Source organism: Dromiciops gliroides, chromosome 6 (genome assembly GCF_019393635.1).
Source record: "Dromiciops gliroides isolate mDroGli1 chromosome 6, mDroGli1.pri, whole genome shotgun sequence".
Classification (NCBI taxonomy): domain Eukaryota; kingdom Metazoa; phylum Chordata; class Mammalia; order Microbiotheria; family Microbiotheriidae; genus Dromiciops; species Dromiciops gliroides.
Genome location: NC_057866.1, coordinates 99,121,056 through 99,146,379, shown reverse-complemented (window position 1 = coordinate 99,146,379; position 25,324 = coordinate 99,121,056). Strand labels below are relative to the sequence as shown.

General features: G+C 38.2%; 1 protein-coding gene across 1 annotated transcript in view; it reads right to left on the bottom strand.

Annotated features, from left to right (window-relative positions):
- Positions 1–15,635, bottom strand: part of CTBP1 (C-terminal binding protein 1) — a 58,673-nt gene extending 43,038 nt beyond the window's left edge. The window contains 3 exon segments of the mRNA XM_043972403.1: positions 15,495–15,508; positions 15,511–15,601; positions 15,603–15,635. Coding sequence (XP_043828338.1) covers positions 15,495–15,508; positions 15,511–15,601; positions 15,603–15,632 — 135 coding nt within the window. The 5' untranslated portion in view covers positions 15,633–15,635.
- Positions 15,636–25,324: the final 9,689 nt, after the last annotated feature.

The following is a 25,324-nucleotide window of genomic DNA, read 5'->3' as shown; positions in this document are numbered from 1 at the left end:
AAACACTGAAACTACAATATACTGTCCTAAGTTAGCATGCTTGTTCACAGGTCTGTTCCTGAAAAGGAACCTTACTATGAATTAAGAAGCTTAATAGAGCCTGAGATAGATAGAATTTTATTTCACAAATATAAATTGGTATCAAACCTACATAAGATATAAATAACATACTGAATTTTTATGTCCTTTCAAAACATGATTAGTCAAGTATTTGCTTTATTCGGGAGCAAATAGTTAAAATTTTAACTATTTTTAGTTCATTTTTTTTTTTCTAGAACAACTATAGCACTTTGGCCCTGCAATATGAGTGGGATAGGTTTTAGAGCAGAGACAGTACTGTCATCAATTTCAGGCCCATGGATAATCATTCTCTTCTCAACCCCTACAGATCTGGAGCAGGGGCTTATGCTTTGACTTCAGTGAGCCTATGACACCAACTAATGACCAGTCTTGGTTAACAGCGGATCTGGTCAGTGGTGACAGCAATTGTCATCCTATCCAATCCTTCAGTTGTAGAGCATGATAACTACAGGAAACAATGATAGATTCTTTAGCACTGGGAAGCTCAAAGCTCCTTTCTAGGCTGCCTGCCGGAACAAGTCACAGTGGAGGGTTCAAAGCTGTTTTCAATAGCATAATAATACTGCATCCTTAGAGCTATGTTGGGTATTGACAATCAGTCTCCAAGTAGCTGCTGGAAATAAGACCCATTTTGGGGGTTGAGCACTGGGACAGAGATTAACATTCCCTGCTAATATATTATCAAACCACCTTAGCAGAACATGCTGAATGCTTCAATCTGTAGGGTTGGACTCCTGGGGAGTAATTTTAAATTTAGAAAAAACCCTAAGGACAATGGGCCCTCCTCTAATTGAAGCCCCAGAAAGCCATAGGTTGGAGAACCAAGCACATTATTAAAGGAGCTCTCAGGAGTTAGCCTACATGGGTTATGTAAGTGCCAGTTTGGGGGATTTTTTGTCCATATTGTGAGGTTTTGTTTATGGAAACTTATCTTGCAAAACCACACTAGAGATGGGAGAAATGGCACTTAACTTACCCTGGTAGGCCAACTCCATGCTCCCACAGTAGTGTCTCCCATTTCCCTCACTTCAGCATAGTACATTCTGGGGAGTCAATCAGAGCTGAAAATGGGCAATTTAAGGGAACCTGGAAAGAAACAAAAGAAAAGAGACATTTCATTAATGTACTAGATGTGTTCATCTTCTCTGCTGCAGTTCTGGGAGGTATATAGTTTCATAATTTCCTGGGTGGGCCCTCTTATTGGTCTTAGTTTAAAATCCAAACAAAGGGAGGGAAAATGGAAGACAGCAATCTACTATTCTCGGAAGCAATCTAATCAAGAACTTGACACCGAGGTAGATCAACAACTGCAAGGGAGCATCAAGTGTCTCCATGTGAAAGTGGTGCCCACCCAGTGAAGAAGCTACCAAGGATCCCTGCCCATCAAACAAAGGCCTGGCAAGAGAAAGTCCGAAGGCCCTCAGAACCTGGCCTCCTCCTCTGAGGCCTTGAAAGGAGAACCAGACAAGTTCTTAAAATCCGGGCAGCTACAGTGTTGCTATGGGAAACCAAACTTCCCTAGTATTCCTAGGAGACAAGCATTATCACTGTGGCAATTACAGCAGGGGAAAAGTACTCAGAGACTCCGAAGGCAGCTCTGGAGAAGGGATGTAGAGGGACTTCCAGGGGGTCGCCAGGCGGTGGGACGGATGGATGCCCGGCTCTCAGCCTCTGTGACTGATTCAGCCCAGAGGGCCCTCAGGACAGGCACTCCATCTCCCTCTTCCACAGATGAGGGACATCAAGGGCCCACAGAAATGTAGTGATTTGCTCCAGGTCCCATAGGTAAAGCTAGATGCCAGCCTAGGTCTCCTGACTTCACATCCAAGGACTGCCTCCTGATATTCCTGTGCTGCAAATAATGTTCCAGTCAGTTAAAAGAAATCAAAAGATGGTATAAATACTGACTGAATTTTAGATTCCAATTTGTCCATAATTTTAATAGTAAGAATAAAAAACCTAGACTAGATTTCAGTGGTCCTTTCTTTTTCAAGCTAAACAATTATTTTAAAAAAATTATTTATTTTTTTACATCAGCTTCATTTCCAACTATCTCCCACCTCTACCAGCAAAACCAAGACCTTTTTCAAGTTTTCCCAGTGTTTATTGGACTATTCTTTAACAAAGTAGTCCCAAGGCATTCATATATGCAAATTCTACTTACTTCTGACTTCTAGTTCTTAGACACAGAACGAATACTCATGGCATTCATCACAAGTATCAAATTGAACCAATAATAATCATAGCACTTAATGTCCTAGAAAATCAGAGGATCCCAGTTGGAAGAGGGTCTCTAGCCAACCAATAGCTGGAACAAGAATCCACTTACAATAGACCTGACAAGTGTCCTTGAATCTTTGTCTGAAGGCCTCAAGTGAAGGAGAAATCCATTTTACTTCTGAATAGATAATTAGGCCATTTTCCCTTCACTAAGCCTATATTTGCATCTTGGCAACTTCTTAGGATGGTTCCTACTTCTTCTTCTCCCCTGGGTCAAGAAGAGCAAATCGAATCCTTTTTCCATACAATACCTCTTCAAATGTTGTTGTAGTTTGGTGGGTGATGTCATGACTTGCACTGAGAATTGATTTAAGTGAGGGAAAGTTCTACCAGGTCTCCAACTCACTGTGTCCTCTAAAGCCATTGGGGACCAGTGGGAAGACAACTTTAGAACAATGGAGATGGCCCCAGATGTTAGAGGCAATCAGGGTTATCCCAGGGTCACAGAGCTAGTATGTGTCTGGGAGAGATTTGAATCTCAGGTCCTCCTGACATCCAGGGCCAATACTGTATCCACTGTGCCACCTAGCTGTTCTAACTATTTATACTTGAAGGCAGCTATCCCACTGCTACCTCCTTTGGTTTTCAACTTATTACAACTACTGTGGTCAAGTGCTTCAACTTGATCCTGAATGCTCTTGATTTCAAAGCTCATGACATCTTAGATGTCTTAGCTTATCAGAGCCCCTTCCTAAAATGAAACAGAATACAATACCACAGCCGTGACCTAGACTAGGGCAGAGTATACTAGGACTGCTACCCCGTAGTTTTTAGCCTGTCTCTTCTCATACAGCCTAAGAGAAAAGTTCACTTTTGGGCTGCCATATCATCATTCTTTGGACCCAGCCTTTCAAAGCAATTCTGAACCCCCTCTGTCCTTTCTAAGCCCTTATTTCCTACCTTGGTCACAAGAACAACAGAAGAGATTGTCGAGCACTTTGATCTGGTCTAAGTGAGTTATTTCTATTGGATTCCTATTAAGTATCCTGCCCAAAAAGAAAATGAGGATCTCTTGGTGTGACCTGTTCTTGATGAAGCCACAGTTGTTTTTTTGTTACTGTTTACTTTTCTAAATGTTCACTACCATGCTCCCTTAAATAACACATTCTAGAAATTTTCCAGGAATCCAAGTAAAGTTCACTGAAGTCAAGTTATCTATCTGGAAAGGGCTACAGCAATTATTCCATGTCTTGGTCATACAATTCTAACAAACCATTCCCACTAAAAAACTGAGAAATACTTTAAACTCATGTAATTAAAAAAAAATCCCTTAAACTGGAATCAGCATGGCATCCAAACACAGAAGTCATGGGAGCCTGGGTGTAGTCCTCATTTCCACAGTAAAAACGTTGTGTGACTGTTCTCTTTTCCTTCTGGATCCAAATTTAATTCTCTGTAGATGGTTATGATGAAATGATCTTGAGGGTTGCTTCCAGGATAATGGCCATGGAAGCAATTCCAATCAAACAAAATAAACAGTGATAAACCACCATTTTTACATTGCTTTAGGTTTATGAAGTTCTCCACAACACAGCTTGTAGCTAGGTAGTGCAACTATTGCTGTACCCATTTTATAATGAGAAAATAGGCCCAGACAATTGATCACGGTTGTGGAACCAGGACTCAAATGTAGGCTCCCCACTGTCTTTCTATTTGACTCTTTAAAAAGAATAAACAACAAATCATGATTTTTTTTTTTTGAAAAAGGAAGTTGGCTCTTTCATTTAATACATGAAGAATGGCTAGCTGCCCCTTTGAACCTGTGTGTTTTGGTACATCCTACAGTGGCAACCAGACCCATGTTTTCATAGCTGAACTGTTCAGTTAAGAAGTTCCTATCCCCAATTTAGGTTGTCCTTTAGAGTTTTTCTTAGGGTCATACACTGAATAAAGATAGTATTCCTTTGTTCTGTAACCGCCGAAGCACAAAAATGTTTAAAATACAGAGTTAACCCAGATCTGCAATAAACTTCAATGTCCAATCACAAAGAAATAGATATCTGGACTTGTCTTAGCTGAAACTTCAGTGATTAAAAGACTGAACGATGTTGCCAAGGATGAATATTAAATAAAAATGTTTCTCGTTATAATATTCTATTGTGTTTGCTATCTGTGCTAACCTCAAAACTTTATACTTTTCCCCTTCATTATCCCTCTCTAGAATTTGACTATAGAATGAGGTCAGGTTACTATATATAGAAGACTGACAATATTCATAGAGTGGTTATTTTCAAGGGCTCCAGAAAGAAAATAGAAGGGCTTGTAATTTAAATGAACATCTCAGAAGTAAATGCCAAAACAAAAGATTTTTTAAAATCCTTTCTTTGTGCTTTCTATATTTCTCCCATTTGCCAGGAAAATTACCTTTTTAGAATAGCTTCGGAGGCTTTAAAAATATATTTCCTCAGCTTTTATTGTAATAAGGGAAAAAAGCTCCCTGATTTTCTTTAAAGTTTTTCCAACTTTTTTCTAAGCCTTGAACAACGGCAAAAAAAAAAGTTTCTAAGTGACTGATTGACCTCCTGCAGACGTGTGAAGTGCTAATTACTTAAATCTGAATTAGATTAGGAGACAGAAGGAAGGCCTTTTCTACATAATAAGGTAAAATAAGGCAATTTCTGTTCGGGTACTTGGACAGTAGGACAGACCAATTACCACAAGTGGGCTCAATGGAGCGTAAGATACTCTCTCTGGCAGGAGTGCCCAAACTTAGTAGACAAATACAATTAAACCAACTTATTAAATTTAGGGATGTCCCTAACATATGTACTTTGACTATCTACCAAGACTTAACTAGCTACTATTGAACTTATTTTCAGCCTAGTTCCAGCTCTAAAAAAATAAATGTGGTATTTAATTCCAGGCCAAGTAAGATCCTAAGACCTAATCTTCTTATAGCCTCACACACCCAGCCCATGTATCACATCCAGGTTGCTAAGCACTATATAATTTCAAGTCATTAAAGAACAAATTGTGGGATGTGATTATGATGGAAGACATATGCGCTATAAGAAATGATGAGCAGGATGCTCGCAGAAAGAAACCTGAAAGACTTACAAGAGCAAAGTGAAATGTCCTATATACAAAGTAAAAGCATGACTTCGCTATTCTCAGCAATACAGTGATCCAAGACAATTCTGAAGGACTTATGATGAAAAATGCAAACCATCTCTAAAGAAAGAACTGATGGTGTCTGAATACAGACTGAAGCATAATTATTTTAGTTTATTTTTCTCGAGTTTTTTTTCCATTTTCTTTCACAACCTAATAAGGAAATGTTTTGCATGACTATATATGTATAAACTTACATTGAATAGCTTGCCTTCTTAAAGGGGAGGGGGGATGGAGGGAGGAAGAAGAGAATTCGGAGCAAAAGTTTTTAAAATGAACATTAAAATTATTTTTACATGTAACTGGGGGACAGCTAGGTGGCGCAGTGGATACAGCACCGGGCCCTGGAGTCAGGAGTACCTGAGTTCAAATCCGGTCCTCAGGACACTTAACACTTACTAGCTGTGTGACCTGGGCAAGTCAATTAACCCCAATTGCCTCACTAAAAAAAAAAAAATACATGTAACTGGGGCAAAATTAAATTCTAAATAAATTAAATTTTTAAAAAGTCATTAAGTAATGGCTATGATTGTTAACCATAGTACACACCTAGGTCTTTAAATCACATTTAGACACAAGCCAGAAAAAAAAAACACAATTTCTCTTCTAAGAAATCCAATAACAAAACAAAAAGCTTGCTTAAAAATATTTCAAAATTGCTTTCCATACTGGATTTTTTACATAGATGCTGGTTTGATGAAAATTTACAGAATAATTTTTGATACCCTTCTCATTATGCATCAAAAGTGATCCAATAGGGTATTATGTGAACATCACACTAGTCATTGGGCTTTAAGTCATTCAGGCTCTATCTACCTCTGGAGCCAGGACAACTTTGCTTGTTAGAAGCGAAAGGAACCTTTTGTGCCCAGAGAAAGCTGTTTGTTAAATATGATCAAGGTAAGGAGAGAATTTTCTCATACAATCCTATACCAGGATTCAGGGTTAGAAGGTGTGTTGGGTAGATGGCTTAGAGGAATGAAGAGAAAATCTGGTAAGAACAGGTTTGGTAAAATACATACTGTAAAAAAATTATTCACTATTGAAGGACATGAGATTTCCCCATTTTCATTCAGAAAAACGGGGAAGTCTAGACATGGTGGTATATGCTTGTAATCCCAGCTACCAGGGAGGCTAAGCAGAGCCAATCTCTGGGACAGTAGATAAGAATGCTGAGCCTGGAGTGAAGGAGATCTGAGTTCAAATCCAGCCTTAGATACTTACTAGCTGTGTGTGACCACAATGCAAGTCACTAAATCTGTCTTCCTCAGCTTCCTCAACTGTAAAATGGGATAATAACAGACTCTATTTCCCAGAGTTGTCGTGAGGACCAAATGAGCTAATATTTGCTAGAGTGCTTAGTACAGTGCCTGGAACATCGTAGCTTATTTCTTCCTTCTCCTCCCCAACTCTCTAATAAAGTGTTGAGCTGCAGTGGCCTTAGCTGATCATATATCCAAATTTAAGTCTCAAATAAATATGATGGAGCCTCTGGGAGCTGGACATGCCACCAGCTTGCTTAAGGAGGGTCAAACTGACCCTAGTCAGAATGAGGAGCAGATCAATGGTCCTGTGCCAATCAGTAGGTGAGACGGGGCCCATGAGTAGCTCCTGTACCCTCAACTTGAGTCAGATAGGAGACCTAGTCTTTAAAATTTTTAAAAAAATAAAAAATAAAGTGGAGCAGTGAGGTTGAGTGTGACATATAATGGAACTTAAATGATCAAGCATCATTTAGAGACCCGAACAAGCTAAGTAACCTGCCCAAGGTCACCAACTAGCTAATAAGAACACAGTTCAGAGTGCTGTAACACCAAGAAATCTCTCGTTTCTTCAGATATTCTCTAGCTCTGCAAGTTCATCCAGATTCCCAATTTCTAATTAAAAATAAGTGGAATTGTGCTGGACAATGAAACTAAGCAAGCAAACAACCCCCCAAAACCAAAACCACTGGATGCTTCTACCAAGGTCCAACTCCTGACCTTGGCACAGAAATGAATCTGGGCTGCTGAAAGTTATGCCAGCCGAGTCTAAGTCCTAGCAGCAGTTCCCAGAGCTGGAGCTAGAATAGATAGCACAGTACAGCAGAAAAGGCACTGGACTTGCAATCAGCAAGTCCTGAATTCAAATCCCACTGTATTTAACAGTACTAGCTAGGCAATCATAAGCTACTTAACCTCTTCTGAGTCTCAGGATTCTCATTTGCAAAATGGGAATAATAAAACCTATAACACAGACCTTACAGGGAAGTTGTAAGGATCAAAGGAGATACTCTGCAAAACCTTAAACTGCTATGCAAATGTTGTTCTTATTGTTATTGTCATAACCACCACCACCACCACCATCATCATCTCAGGACTATAGTCTAAGTTCATACAGAACCACCATCAAGCTGGCTGAAGCTACTACTAAAGAATAAATACTAAGTCACAAGAGTTGCTACAGATTTCAGTAAATGTAAATCAGAGATCCTTTAAGTTTTTCTGAGTAACCTTAGAGATTAATGTTCAATTAAAAATGGTCAACTCTTAATACGAAAATGTCTCAGTTTCTACTCTGTAAGAAACAGAGGTAGCAAAGCATGGAACAAAGAGAACAGACTAGATTAATAAGAATCTTGTCCTGATTCTGAAGTTAATTTAGCCGAGAGACTTCAGGGAATTACTTCTCTAATCTGGACTTCAGCTCCTTATTTATATGATAAAGGAGTTGGCTGAGATGATCTGTTAGTGCAAATTTTATGCTTGATTTAAAAATTTGACTTTTAGGCTACCCTAAACCACAAGATCAGAAATGGAAAGAGGCATGTAATAGATAAATCAAACGGAAAGAATAAGACTCAAGAGTTATTGCATAATCTTAATAAACAGCAAAAAAACCCATTCTTTTTTCTATACCACATGGCATGCATTAAAAATGTTTCCAGAGAATGCAAAATAAGGTGTTGTTTTTTTAAAGCTTCTAACAATTATTTAACAAGAACTCATCAGTCATACACTAGCAAGATACTTTATAAATACTGATATTTTAATTATGTGACAAATTTTTTTAAAAAGACACTGGATTTTATTTCTCCATAGATAACTGTGATTGAGATCAGCTAAGACACTTGCTGGCAATTTCAATAAATGTTTAGATAATGATCTTCCTAAAACTGATTTATAAATATACTATAATTTTATAATACTACTTAGGACATTAAAGCCAAATTGACTGATATCCCTCTTCCTAGAATAGGGAGAATATGAATCTTGAAGGTACCATCTCCCCTCACTCCTTCCCTTCCCCAACAATGTATTTAGTGCTTTAATACCTTCCCAACGCCAAGCTGACTTTCTAGCTACACATCACTCCTCATCTGAATTATCAGAAGTCTCTTTTTAAAACATTTTAAAAGTTTTTAAATTGCTTTGTAAATTAAAATTTTAAGCAAAAACCTCCCCCCCCCCCTTCCCATGTTGAGAAAGCAAGAGGAAAAAAACCCTGTTAGAACAAAACAAATTCAAACATTAATAGATCATAGTCCCACCCCCACCACCCACAAAAAGTGGCTCAAATTTCCCTCTGAATGCATCACTGCTCTATCAGGAGGTAAGCAGCATGATTTATCATGAGGCTTCTGAAATTGTGCCTAGTGGTTACGTTAATCAGTTAATTTTCCAAGTCTTCCAATTGTCATTACAATATTGCTTTCATGGAATAAATGGTTCTCCTGGTTTTGTTCACTTTGTGTTTGGTTCATATACATCTTTCCAAATTTCCATCCCCTTCATCAATTTCTCTTCAGCACAATAGTTCATCACATTATATACCATTAACTTTTTCAGCCATTCCCCATTGATGAGCCCTCCCCCAAATCCAATTACTTGCCACTGTAAAAAGAGCTGCTATAAATATTTTTATACATCCTTAGAGTTTGTTTTGCCTAGGACTATTCCCTCTGTAAATTTGCCCTTCTCTTTTCTTTTTTGTTAAAGCTGGACATTATATATTTTTATGTATATCCACACACTTTATTTAGATTGTCAGTTTTATTGGCATATAGTAATTGAGTGAAATAGTTTCTAATGCTTTATTTCTTCATTAGTTGGGAATTTTACCCTTTTTATTTTTGATGATAATTTAATATTCTATTTTTTAATGGTGTTAATGCATTGGAAAAATCAGCTCCTAATTTTATTTATTAATGCTATGGGTTTTGGGGTTTTTATGCTTTCAATTTTAAAAATTTCAATATTTTAAAATCTTTAGTATTTCTATTATGGTGTTCAATTAGGGGTCTTTAATCTATTGGGTTTTTATTACATTTCTTAGTTGCATGCCCAATTTATTGATATGTTCTCTCTCTTTTACTGATAAAAGTGTTTAGATATATGAATTTCCCCTTTAAGGAATGCTTTGGCTGCATTCTCAAAATTTTGGCATGTTGTCATTATCATTAAAGAAATTGATTGTTTCTGTTATTTGTTTCTTTACCTACTCATTCTTTTTTTTTTTTTTTTTAAAGATTTATTTATTTATTTGCGGGGGCTGTGGTGGTTAAGTGACTTGCCAGGGTCACATAGCTAGTAAGTGTCAAGTGTCTGAGGGCTGGATTTGAACTCAGGCACTCCTGAATCCAGAGCTGGTGCTTAATCCACTGTGCCACCTAGCTGCCCCCAACCTACTCATTCTTTAAGATTAAGTTATTTAGCCTCTAATTTTTAATACTTTATTTAGTAGCTCTTTAGCGAATGTAAGGCTTTTTTGGTATTGTGGTACATAAAAGAGTTTAAATGTCTGCTTTTTTGTATTTGCTTGGGAAGTTTTATGCCCTAAATATATGGTCAATTTTTGTGACCGTGCCATACACAGATGAAAAATATGTATATTCCTTTCTATTCCCATTCAGTAAATTTCAGAGAGCTATCATATCTAGTTTTTTTCAAAATTCTATTTAGGTCTTTCCCTTTTGGGGGGTTTATTTTTTTTTGTCATATTTTACCTAGGTCTGATAGATGCAACTATAAAACTACTATGCTATTGACTATCTATTTCTCTTTTGTAATATTTACATTTTCATGTAAGTACTGAGATGCTTTGATATTTGGAGCATATATGTTTAGTATCGATATTAATTCATTGTCTATGACCTTTCATCAACATCTGTTTTCCCTGTTTATCTTTTTAAATTAAGTCTGTTTTTACTGTTGCTTTATCTGGGATCAGGATCATTTTCCTGGACTTCATCACATTCCAAACTCTTTGCCTCTTTATAATAATGGCTGCTAAATCATGTGTGATCCTGATTGTGACTCCTCAATATGGAATTTTTTCCTTCTTGTTGCTTGCAGTATTTTTTCTTTAATCTGGAAGCTCTGGATACCGATTATTATTTTCCTGGAGATTTTCTTTTAGGCATTTCTTTCAGGAGTTAACAGGTGAATCCTTTCTACTTTGCCCTCTGGTTCTAAGAAATCTGGGCTATTCTCTTTTATGCCTAAAATAAGATGTCTAAACTCATTTCTTTTGGTCATAGCGTTCAAGATAGTCCAATGGTTTTTCAATTTTCTCTACTGTTTCCCAAATCAGTTGTTTTTACTATGAGATTCCTTACATCTTTCCATGTAAGAAAGTAAACAGTTTAGCTTTATTAAGTCCCTTATGGCTTTCCTTTCCTGTTTACCTTTTTATCCTTTTCTTGAGTTTTGTATTTAAATGTCAGATATCGTAATCAGTTGATTATATTATATTATATTATATTATGCTTGAAAGTCTTCTATTTCATCAAATATCCACCCCACTCCCCATAAAGGATTATACTCAGTTTTTCTGGATAGGTTATTCTTAGTTGTAATCCTAGCTCCTCTGCTTTCTGAAATATCATATTCTAGCCCTCTACTCCTTTAACGTGGAAGTCACTAAATCTTATGTGATCCCAAGTGTGGTTCCATCGTATTTGAATGTTTACTTTCTGGCTGCTTAAAGTATTTTCTCTTTGAACGGGAAGCTCTGGAATTTGGTTATAATATCTGGTTTTGACAGTGTGGAAATAGTAGGTAGAAAAGACCAATCTGATCAATTCCCACGATATTCCTCAACTCCACTGCAACTACATACAAAGTTAGTCAAGCTTGTGATTTTGCCATTACTCACAAATGTTTTATTTCTGTGCTGAAGAATTCTGAAAATCTTTTGTTTAATCATTATCTCCTATAATTCCCTCTCTTTATATGCCTTAATTCTTCATCCTTACAATTACCTCCAAATTGCTTCAATACTTTCCTGGGTCATAATTCTGGTCCTACCTATACTTCCTTCCTCTCCAATCTAGACCCTTTAATGAATTAGTTCAATGCTATACTATACTATACTGTCAAATCCCTTCTCCCTTGTCCTATATCTGGTTACCCCAACCCTGAATTACTCATACCAATGGCCTAGTCATGTGGTGCTGAACAGAGTTCTAAGATATCATGAAACTGTGTTGGCTGGAACCACTACAAATTTATGTTATCTAATCTCAACTAGGTTCTCAAGGCAGCAAGGCAATCCTATTACTCCATAATATATTCTCTCTACCATTCACAAGGTGATTGTGCAAAACTATCTTTTTTCTTCTCCTTCCCCAACTGTAACAGTCCACCCTCTCCCCCATCCCCACCTTTTCAATTGAGGACACAATCTCATGCTTCACCAAAAACACCCTTGAAGCCATTCACTTCAGGATCCCTCTTTTCTCCATTGCATATCTTTCACTATAGTTGCTGGTGAAGAGTTGTCTCTTCTTTCTGTCCTCCTCACTCTCATTCACCCCCACATATACAATTCATTACCAATATTTTTGTTTCTTTCTCCATAACATCTCTTAAATTTGTTCCCCTTCTCTCCTGATACTGCTACCACCCTAATTCAGGATATCATTGCCTAGAACTTGAACTTCTGCAGTAGCTTCCTGATTAAGCTCAAGTGATGTCCCACCCCCAATTCATCCTCCAGAGGTAAGGGGGATTTTTCTGAAGTGCAGGTCTGACCCAGCAGTGCTTCTTACTGAATAAGTTTCAGGGGCTTCCTTATTGCTTTGCATTTAAAAGCTCTTCATGAACTAGTCCCTTCTTAATTTCCCAGTATTCTCACATTCCCCTCCATGTACCCTATGATCCAGCATATGGGACTACTTGCTGTTCTTCATACATGCGGTCTCCCATTTCTGTGCCTTGACAGTGGCCATTCCCCTTTGCTTGGAAGGCTTTCCCTCTTCTGCCTCAGAATCCCTAGATCCTTTCACAACTCGGTTCAAATGCCACCTTTTTCTAGTCCCTCCAGCTGACAGTGACTCCCCCTCTAAGGTTACTTGCATCTACTCGGTATCCATTTTGTGCATACCTATTTATGTACATATTGTCTCCTCAGAATGTAAGCTCCCTGAGGCAGGGACTGTTCTTACTTTTGCTTTAGCACAATGCCTGGTACATAAAGGAATCATAATTGCTTTTTGATTGACTGAGCAAGCCACATTAGGGCATTGCAAGATAGTTCATGGACAACCTGACCCATTAGCATGATGACCTTGTGTGGTCACCTTATTCCTGTCCCCATTAAGCATTTATTAGTGAGAAAGAGGACCACCTGGGTCAGAAAGCCAAAAAAGAACGTATCTAGCTAGCGTCCTCAACTTCATCTCCACCACCAGCCTGTTCCAGCAACCAACGGAGAGGAAGCTCTTCCTGCGTCCCCAGAAGAGGCAATCCTTACATACTGCTTCAAGCTAATTGGCTAGCATCACTCAATCCATTGGTTCACTTGACTTGAGGGTGTGGTCCCTTGTTGAGGTAGTGTCTGAGAACACACCCTCTTCAGAGTCAGGCAGGTGTGGTTTCAATCAAGGTCAAATTTAAGTAGTTTAATCAGTGAAGTCAGTCAGTCAGTCTCATTCAACCCAATCAGTCCAATCAAGCTGGGCCTTTGGGCGTTCCAATACCCATTTATTTTACTTACATACCAATAATCATATTTCATTAGGAAACAATAAGCAGTTTACTGTATTGTATAATAATAATTCACATTTCTATGTGACTTAAGATTTTAAAAAGTGCTTTCCTAACAATGATCTGTGAAGTAGTGGTTGTGCTGTTTCATTTGTGCCCGACTCTTCATGACCCCATTTGAGGTTTTCTTTTCTTTTTTTTTTTAGTGAGGCAATTAGGGGTTAAGTGACTTGCCCCAGGGTCACACAGCTAGTAAGTGTCAAGTATCTGAGGCTGGATTTGAACTCAGGTCTCCTGAATCAGGGCCAGTGCTCTATCCACTGCACCACCTAGCTACCCCCTGAGGTTTTCTTGGCAAAGATACTGAACTGGTTTGCTATTTTCTTCTCCAGCTCATTTACAGATGAGAAACTGAAGCGTTTAGTGACTTGCCCAATGTCACACAGCTAGTAGTGTCTGAGGCCAGATTTGAATTCAGGTCTTCCTGACTCCAGGCCTGGTGCTCTATATACTATTCCCAGTCTGTAGTAATAAGAGACCAGAACTTTGATTTTTAAAGGTGTATGGAATTCTTGGGTGAGAAAACACTCTTTATCAATGCAGCTGAGAACCTTTTCTTCCAGTCTTTCAGAGTTGCCTGAATCACAGGGAGAATACATGATTTTTCACAGGGTCATAGAACCAATTTATTTTGGAGGTGGGACTTACACCCAGGGCTTCCAGGCTTTGAGGCTGGTTCTCTGTCTACCAAACCACACTGCAAAAAACAATCTCCCTCTCCCAGGCTGACCCAACCAGTCTTTTGTTAATGTGATTCCATTCTCTTGCAATTTCAGTTTGAAAGCACTATAATGCTGAGCGCAGAGGGCCTCCTCTTCAGAGACCCAAAATAGCCAGTCAGGAGAAGTTCCTATATAAACATGGCCCTGTGCACGTTCATACATTTTATATTGTAGTGGAACGATATAACATGGGTCTATTAAGCAACTACATAAAATTCATCAAAGGGGCAGGCAATTACGGCAACAAAGTTCTGTGGGGCAGGGGGCAGCTAGGTGGTGAAGTGGATAAAGCACTGGCCCTGGATTCAGGAGTACCTGAGTTCAAATCGGCCTCAGGACACTTGAACTTATAGCTGTGTGACCCTGGGCAAGTCATTTAACCTCATTGCCTGCCCTAAAAAAAAAAAGAAGAAAGAAAGAAAGAAAAAGAAAAAAAGCTTGTGGGCAGCCTCCTACTTCCACTGAATCTTGACTATTACAGGATATTTGAAGTTGCTGGTGACAAGCATGAGAAGGGGCTCCTCCCAAAGAACCATCTCTGCTCTGGTTAAGTAGCCTGCAAGCCTCCACGAGTAGCTTGGATTGACCCTACTCACTTATTCACTTTATTGGGTAAAACATGGCTGTTGTGAAAAGAGAGAACTGATTTATAAGAATACTGAGAATGAGCCGCATGTGGGTCTCTGTTCTGGCAGGCCAAAATGCATTGCAGAAAATTATTTTACTCTAAAAGTTTTGTTGATATCTTTTTTTAAATTATCAGTTATTTTGAAATATACACTCCACCCCAACAGTAAACCTTTCTTAACAATAAAGAAAAAAAAAAGCAAAATAAACCAATTATTCTCCATATAAAATTTCACACCCCCACAGTCCCCCCACCCTCTCTAACAAAAGGAAGGAAATGAATTACTCATTTGTCAGTACCCATTCACATCCTTCAATTTTGTATTTCTTTTTATTCCCTTAGAAACTGATTTTTGACAAAAAAAAAAAAAAGTGCTCAGTCTTAGATAAACTTGAATTCCCATGGAATGTTGATAAGTTATACAAGTCAGGGGGAACAACTCCACTGACTTGAGCTAGGGAAGCCCCCCATTTCCAAGCAGAAGACAATCAGCTTTTTGACATCCTTTTTGATCAGAAATGCTAGGATACAAGGCAAATGCCCAATCTAATGTTCAAATTTCTCTTTACGTAATACAAACACTCGTAAAGACTTGGAGTACTATTACTAAGTAATGAAAATGTAGGTGAAATAGCTTTAAGTTACCTTTTCATGAATATTTGTGTGGACTGAGCATCACAAAATGCCACTGTAGCTACATCTTTCAGAATGGGCATTTCTACTGTACAATCTCGGCCATCCAGTAATGCTACCCAATGGACGTGGGTGCATGGGCCCATTCATGATTGGAGGTCAGAATGCCTAGAAAGTAAGAGGAAAAACACTCAAATTATATTCAGTAAAATTATTTTTAAAAACTCAAACCTGGCTAATGTTTACCACTTATGTTTGTGTTGGAACTATTAAAAAAAAAGATAAATCAAAAAATATTGGAAGCTCTGAGTCTGCCTCTCCCTGGAAACAAATTCATTTGGAGTGAGGGGGTGGGAAGGAAGAAAGATGAGTGAAAAAACTGATCAAGAAGACTGCCTGCTGGCTAAAGTACTGTGTACTGTTGCCAATGGACATGGCATCACTGTATACAAAAAGCAGCCCTGATCCCCAAACTGCACAGGGACCAAGTTGGCACAGAAAGGCTTCTCCCACAACAGACAGGCCAGGCAAATAAAGCAGGCCCTGGGGAGCTTGGAAGGGATGTAGGCCAGCTCAAAAGGAAGGCACTCCCTGCATTAATTGCTTTGCAGTATCTCAGGCAGGAAATTTTTCCTGCTCCAGACCAGAGAGAAGCAAGGAACAATGTTCCAGTGTAGGAATCCAGGAAAAATTAGATGATAACAAAAGCTAAAAAATTTAAGGTGATGTTGGCCTAAAATTAAATTCTCTATTTACAACCATAATTGAGACTTCCTCATTTGTCAAAGCACTGGGTTCCTTTTGCAGCTATTTGTATATAGCATATAAAACAAGAATTTTATGAGCTTTCAAAGGACATCCAAGTGCTTCTTTCTACCTAGTACTAAAAGACTCTTGGAATTCTGTAACTACACAGTATATTGCAAGGAGAAAATGAATATAACACAGTTAGTGTCCCAAGAACAAAGTATTACAACAAATATTTATGGTTCTACTACAATGCCCAACATTGCTCTAAAGAAACCTCAGGGACAGGTGAGAAAAGAAAATAAACGAAATTGTAGCACTTCTTTCTTCATTTAAAAAAAAGACAAAAACCAAATCCTTTTAGTATAATGTACCCATACCTCATTTATCTGACATCATTAGGAAATGATTATTCCCCGTAAGCAAATATTCCAGCTAACTGAAACTTACCCCTATTCAAAGTACCAACACTTTTTATTTTTTAACTACTTCAGATGGAACTCTTTTCTTAAAATGTTTGACATACTTCCCTGCTTCTTAACTGGCCTACGTTTTTGATGATCTGGGGTCTCTATTACAAAGACCAGTGATGGCACCATGTAGCATGGTATAGTCTGGAGAGTTCATCTTGAAGCAAGGAAGATTTGACTTCAAGTCTTGCTTCTGATCACTCTGTGTGACCCTGAGCAAGGTACTTAAATTCTACATGTCCTAAGCAACTTTAAGACTTTAATTTGCAGAGAAGGGCTGAAGGAATTCCCTATACCAACAAAATTAGAGTTCCAGTCCTTATCTCTATGGTATAATGGTGCCCTCAGGGCATGTGCCCTATTTTGTATTTACCTGATCCTAAATGACCCATATCAATGTGGGTTTTGAGTTCTTATACCTGCTTAATAAAATGAGCTAGATAAAAACCATCACCATCTGATAAGTATCAAGTTATTGTAATTTTGACACACCATAATTTTCATTCCTATAGTTGGACAATGGCTATAAAACTTTTATATTATAAACAAAATAAAAATATGTTGAGTAAGAATATAGGACAATCATGGTTTTGCTGAAACCAATTTAGGAAAAGAATCAAAGGAGATGGTGAAATGAGTAACACCCATTTCTTAAGTCACTAACATATTGCCAGAGTAGCAACAAATGCTGAAACACACTTACATACTACATGCTATACATCTTAGGGCAAACGAATCTGGCAAATGGAACAGATTTTGAATATTTTTTAAAATCATTCTCTTGTCCTACACTATTCCCTTCTCAGTTGGTTAAACAACTTTAGTCCTGTGAACAGGTAAAAAAGCCAAAATCTTTGCAGAGGCAAACATTTTAAATAGCTCTCAAAAATGTCCATGCTGCAGAGAGGATGCAGTAAGTAAGTAGAACACAATGAAGTGACCTAAGTCTAGCTGACACCACATCCTTGGATGAGGAATGGGAATTTCAGCAATCAGGTCACGATTAGTCCCAAGGTTAAGACAGTATAAATCTATCTTAGACCACAGAGACTGGGTCTGGCTGATAGTAATTATGACATGGCTTTTTAGAAACAACCAAAAAATAGATTGCTAGCTCTATTTTACTATTATTATTTTGTTCTTCTCAGAACTAGTGCCTCAAGTACAGTTTTCAAATGTTTTATTACTATTTCATCTAATTACAATCAAGTTTTTAAAATTCCTTGAAGTACTCTGACTATAACATCATGATAAACAATTTTTTTTTTAAGTAACTAAAAACAAGGATTGAAGTACCACTCTCTCCTGTGTAGCTCAACGAGATGACTCAGAATATTCTATTTCTAGTTACTGACCATGCTTGGGTTCAGGAATGCCTATCTATCCTGAATTATGATAATCTGGCTTTGGGGTGCCCCAAACAAAGCCTAAGATTTTCAATTCAAACCTCCACAGGCACAACTTTTAAATGTATAAAAATTTAATATGAATAAAATGGCATTTAGACAGTCAACAACAGGAACATTAAGGTAGAAAGTAAACATTAAAAAGGTTAACTTTGTTCAGCTACCACCTTATTATGTAACAGAATTCTTCGGAGAAAGTATTTGGTACATAATAAGTATTCCCCTCTCCCCCACCCCAAGAAGTCATGAAGAACACACAAACTTGTACCATAAACTCACTGGATTAATACTTTAACTAAGTATGAATAAAGAAATCTGTCAATAGCAAGGAAAACGATATAATGAAGAGAAGAAAACAAGGAGTCTCTTAAGCTCCAAGAATTATGATAAAACATTAATAGGATTATGCCTATTGTCCTTTTCTACAATCTGCAGTATGATTTAAAATTTCAAATGAAAAAATTTAAAGCACCCATTCCCAAATGCTACCTTTTTCTTAATGAATTCTGAAAAGAGATATAGCTTAGCCTATTTACAAACTTCAGGAACCCCTACCAACCTGACATTTCTTAATATGAGCTCGAGTTCCAGGATCATGAATTCGATTTTTCAACGCTTTATAGTCTTCAGAATTCCCAGGGAGAATAGCGTCCTGTCACTGGATCCTTACTTCCATGTCTTTAAATTTTCTTGAACCAAAGCTTTTAAACTTCTTATCCACTGCAACCACTGAAGCCTGGATCGTGTTCAAATTTTTACTAAAAATTAAACACAAAAAATACATTAAAATAACATTAAGGGTCTGACTTAAACTCACAAAATCCAGGAAATTCAAGAAAGATAAAGCTTCTCACTGCATCCTTAACCTTGTCCCCATCCCTGTTGGTTCTCCACCAGACTTGAGATGCCATCACCATCCAGTCACATTCAAGTGCTACCAATGGCAGGTTAAGCTATACCTGGTCCATTCCAGAGCTTGGCAGGGGCGGTCAGTGCTGACCTACTGGGAACACTGGGCAGCAGTCATCAGATGAACCTTTTGCCTGAGTATTGGATGGGTCTGAGGGCAGTGCACCAACTTCCTTTTCTGTGACCCAGGGCTGGAATGGCCAGGCACTGCCATGGGAGCTCTAGACGGAGTGAGAAGCCTTAACTCTGAATTTACTGGTTCTGGTAGCTTCAAGTCAGGCCCTTAACATTATCTAAATGTATTTGGGAAAACAAAAACCTCTCTCACTAACATTACTATGACTGTTGTCTTCCAATAGTGTTCATGCCAACCTCTCCAACTCTCAACCGAATGACAAGGAGCCAGCATTCTTTTTGCCATGATGCTGTCTGTATCACTGGGTGAATGAAGTGTACTGACTGCGAGAAGAGTTATAGACATTGCAATAGGTCCTCGAGAAGAGAAAGTAAAAATCTCCTCAGCTATCCTGAGAGGTTTCTGTTTCCTAAGCGTTCCACTGTGCATGGAATCTGGGGAGGGGATTTAATGCCCTCTACGGCTAAGTCCAGTACTAGCTATAGTCTGTGATTATAAGCCTTCTGTTTCATTTAAGAAAAAACGCTGTCTTGTTCCATCAGTGAGAAGTCTTTATTAAGAAAGATGAAGCATACATGGGTACTAATTACAGATAAATTATGTCACATGGAAATTAGGAGATTAAAATATTCAATACTTGGGATGCTTGTTCCTGTGCTGTTAAAGCAATCACTTGGCAAAAACCATTGCCAATTAGAAATATTCAACATGAAGCGATCAATCATCAAAACTTCAGCTTCTCTCTATGTACTTCAGGTCTAGCCGAGTCATTTGGAGAGGTGCCCTGCTCTATAAATGCCCAGTCCTGGGTTTTGCTCAGATAATCCTTACAAACCATGAACCTCAATTTCCCCCCAAATTATGATGGACCTACTACCTCACCTGACTGATCCATCTGTGTGTACTTAGCACTTCTAAACGAAAAGTATGCTGTAATCATCCACAGTCATTTATAGATTATACTGTAAAAACACTCTGGTTATTTCACATGTATGTAAATGGTCTGCTCAACTAGTTTATTACTACCACGAGCCTATAATTTGGTTCAACTCAACAAATAAGAAGTATTTGCAGAGCACAGTGCTCAGTCCTGAGTGAGACAGAAATTAAAAAGACTCACCATTAATCTCTGCCCTCCTAGAGATTATAATTTACTAGAGGTTATGCACCTTCATATACACTACAAATACAAAATCTTATATGACATGAGGAGTATAAATAAAGTTTTTTATGAAGTCCAAACTGGGGACGGGAGAAGGAAGGAGTATAATCAAACAATTCAATAAAGTGATGGTATAAGCCAAGTCTTGAAGGATGGATAAATGGTGGGACAATGTAAAAAAACAAAGCAAAACTCTGCATTTTGGGCCAGAACACTTTGTTGAAAATCTTATTACTCACATGACTTTTAGTTACCCTTCGGGGCCACAGACGCCTCAACTTATACAATTAAAGGGTCAGACTAGATAACCTTTAGGGTTCCTTCCAGCTTGAAGTCTCACCACTCTTTTATTAATGATCTCGACAGGTAAAGTGGGGAGGAGGGGGAAAGGAGGGGGGGGCATTCCAGGCACAGGAAACAGCATGAGTAAAGGACCTCAAGGCATAGAGCACACAGAAGGAAGCAGTAAGAGATAAAACTGGAAGGTTTCAGGTGCTACTAATTTGTGGAAAGCTATCATCACTAAACTAAGGAGTTTGATCTTTAGTTGGTGGGCAAGCAGAATTCTGTGGAGGGTTTTTGTTGTTATTGTTGTTGTTGTTTTAGTAGAAGAGTGACATGATTAGATCCACATGAAGAAAATGCAGTGGGAATAAAGAAAGATGGGGAAAACAGATGGAAGAGGAAGAACAAGAGGTATCAGGGAGATAGAATGAACAGGACTTGACAAGTAATTAGGGATAAAGAAAAGTAAAAGAGAATACTTATTGTTCAAACTTGGTTGACTGTTTCTCTTATAATGTATTCTTCCCATCTCTATAATGCTTAGTAATAACTTTGTACTCCACAGGCATAGAGCCCTTCCTAAACTTTTGTGTATACACATACTCACAGAACAATGATTTGGTTGTGTATGTAAGAGTATGTAACTCTTTTCTATAAGAGTTAACACTGAATCCTAGATTACAGGTAACAGATGAGAAGCAGCAAGTCTTGAATGAAATATGCTATTTTGCACTGTAACTATATATATATATATATATATATATATATATATATAAAACATACTATTAACTAATATACTAGATAAAATTCATTTCAATTTTTTAAAAAAAGATATGAAAATAACCTGCCATTCCAAGTAGTTATCTATTACTTAAATTTAACTATTGAAAATAAAAGGGTTATTATTAGTACAGACTTATAATGAAGTACAAGTATTTGAATTCCTCTCATACACAAGCAATCACCTGAAAAAGAGTCACATTTCCTCTATCCAGCACAGTTAGGAAGAAGGAGTGAAGCAAGAAAGATAAAAAAAAGGAAACACCACCTAGGAGATTCAGCACTTGATTTTCTTGGGTCCATATTAAAGGCCTATTTGCTCTCACTTCACACATAAATCCAAGAATGGCTTCTCAATACATAGTTCGTAGAATGAGTATATCAATGGAGGAGGGGGAACTACAAGCATACACAGGTGACAGCTAAAGGAGGCAGCAGAGCCACGCTAATCTATTCAATAAATTCACCAAACTTTTCTTTTCTTTTTTTTGGTGAGGCAATTGGGGTTAAGTGACTTGCCAGGGTCACACAGCTAGTAAGTGTTAAGTGTCTGAGGTCACATTTGAACTCAGGTCCTCCTGAATCCAGGGCCGGTGCTCTATCCACTGCGCCACCTAGCTGCCCCTCACCAAACTTTTCTTACGCAGCTACTATATGCAAGACTGTGGGGATGCAAAGGAAGCAATGGCATGATTTGCCCTATAGGAGTTCAGCTTACATTTCTACTTATTGAAGTCTTTAAGAATGCCCTTTTCCTTCAAAACTCAGCTGAAGGGCTAACCTTGTCATAAAGCCCTTTCCTGATCCCTCCAGCTGTTAGTGCCAGCCCCTCCTAAAAATTATCTTGTATTTCTTTTTTAATATAGTCTGAATATACTTGTATATGTCCACATTACCTACTCCAATAGAATGTAAATTCCTTTGGAGCCAGCAATGTTTTGTTTCTCTTTGTATATCTCCAGTGCCTAGCCAGAACAAATAAATGCTTCCTGATTTGTTTTTGGTTTAAAAAGCATTTTCCTAGGGGCAGCCAGGTGGTGCAGTGGATAAAGCACTGGCCTTGGATTCAGGACGACCTAAGTTCAAATCCAGCCTCAGACACTTGACACTTACTAGCTGTGTGACCCTCGGCAAGTCGCTTAACCCTCATTGCATAAGCTAGAGTGTCAGAAATGGGACTTGAATATAGGTTAACTATAATGCCAATTCTATTTCCATTAAACCAGGCTGATTTTTAACGGACCCAGAATAAAGGAAAGTCAGAATTGGAAGTACCCTTAGAGATCAAGTACTTCAACCCACCTTTTCATGAGTCCTGAAACAGAAGGGCAGAGAACATAATCAGGAGGATAGTCACTGACCTAACCTTTCTTCTCAAGGATAAAAGACAGGGCCTTGGCCTTTGATCTTCACAGTCCTGTTGGTATTTGCGCACTTGAACTTCACTAATGTATCATCCCAAATCTAGGCACAGATCAATCTTTATCTTCCTTCCAGGCCCAGCTCTAGGAAGCCTCACTTTACTCTTGCCCCCCACCCCTAGTAGTTTTCTCTCTCCCTTTTCAAGTGACCTTGCATCATCTTACCTGTGTACAAATTATAATCCTCACTCATCTGACCCTCTAACTCTCATCCCCACCCCCAGCACAGAATATAAACTTCCTCAGGCCAGCTGCTACCTTTCATATGTATCTAATGTTTCTGATTTGAACTGAATTATCTGAACAGAAGAAAGATTTGTTCTAACGATACTTACATCTCTGGCATATGATCTGTAGGTGAAGTGAAAATAATGACCTCTTCAGTTAAGTCATACCTAGTGCTTATTCAAATGCCTGCCACATAATAGGTGCTGTTTAAATAAATGCTTATTGACTCCTGATTGACTGCCCCTTCTTCTAAACTGAGTACCAACTTTAAAGGACAGGTTCTCAATAGTTCTAAGGAGATTCTACTTAATAAAACTTCCAACTGAAAGCCATTTCTTAACAATCTGTAGTCTCAGAAGAATCAAAATTGTATTCACTTAAAGAACAAGGAAACTTGGTAAGTAGAAATTGGCTACAAGAAACAAACAGGTATGACATATGCAGCAAGTGGCAAATATAGTATCAATGAATGTTAACTAGAAAAGGATAACGTTGGATAATGTGGAAAGCTAGGAATAACAACTAACAGCCTCTGCGTTCTAATAGTAGCCTGTATCTATACTCTACTCTATATGTATATATGTATACACACACACACACACACACACATGCACACATATAGGGATATCTTAGAAAGTTGACTTGGATACACTGAGTAGATCCCTCTATGGAAAGTTTATGATAAGACATGAATCACACAGAATGAAAAGGCATGAATGTGTTGCTTTCTGCACTAATGGAGATTATCCATTGAAAAGTCCTTAAGAAGGCAGAGAAATAGAATATATTTGAGATAAGACTTCTATCAAAAATTGGTAAAAATAAATTTGCTGCTTTAAGTAGTAAATCCTCAGAAACTTTGGCTCTCCAGAATTACTTATTCCACAACAAGTGAGTTGGCTAAAATGTGAGCCATTGTTCTCCTCACAAATTGCTTTGAAAAATATCAAATATGACACAAAGATGCTATTAATATTCTGTAACAGAACAAAACCAAAAAAACACTCATTAACCTAACATATAGGCAACACTTAGTTTATAGGTCTATGTGGTGCTATCCATCCATCCATCCATCCAATTATTTCAATGTCTAGTGACTAATGGGGTGGATTAAAGTCCATGAAGCAATGGTTAGGTTGGTCCAGTGCCCAAAGGTTTGCTTAGTCTGCCCATAATGACATATTGTGCTAAAATCGTATCTTGTTCTGGTCCCTCTGACCACCTCCTCCCTCTTCTAGTCAGTTTAGTAAGTTTCTAAGTAGCTGGTATAAAATATCAATAGCAGGAAATAAGATTGCACAAAGAACCTTGAAGTCACATACAGACTGTTCCAAAGACCAAAGGAACATAATTTGCAAACTGTATCACCTATTAACTAAAAATCACATCCTGAGATTATGTGCTAAACCAAGGGAAAGCATCTAGTTCTTACTATCAGGGTCTTTTGGTCCTAAGATATATAAACCTCAGATAAACTCCAGACATCCATCAGTAAGACCAGCAGAACACCAAATGTTGTTGATAATTTTGAAATAACGTGGAAGGTAGCAAACATTTATCAAATCTAATCCAAGGTGGAACAGATAAGAGTTATTCTGACACCCCCCCCCCAACCCTATAAAACAAACCCCAAGCTCTTATCCCCTCTCCCTCGGCACTCTTCCATCTCTGGCTGCGTCCATACTGTCAAGTGCTCCCAACTCTAATTCATGGTTACATGAACTACTCTGTGCTTCCCCTCATCCCATTCTCTCTCCTGCCTGCCTTCCTCCAGCACTTAATCCCTATCCCCATGCTGTCTGCCTTTGTATCCCACTTTGAGTCATTTGTCTCTGTATTTTCTGTGCCATTTGCCCCTCAAGAATTACTCCTCTCGGGGGCAGCTAGATGGTGCAGTGGATAGAGTACTGGCTTTGGAGTAAGGAGGCTCCGAGTTCAAATTCCGCCTCAGATACTTGACACTTACTAGCTGTATGACCCTGGGCAACTCACTTAACTCCCATTGCCCCTCACACAAAAAAAGAATTACTCCTCTCTCCCATCATAGTCTTTTCAGGAGAGTTCCCAAAGAACCAGGTGTGCCTGCCCCTATTTCATAATTCCATAAATTAATTAGTCATTCACAGATGGACATCTCTGGTCAAGAAACCCTCTTTATGCTTCCATGAAACATTTACCTCTAGAGACACTAATCTGCTCTGAAACTTAAAGAAGTTTTACTCTGTCTTATGGAACTACAAAAGCAAAACCTCTATTGGGGAGATTCTGTACATCTCAGCACCCAATGGGTGAAATATA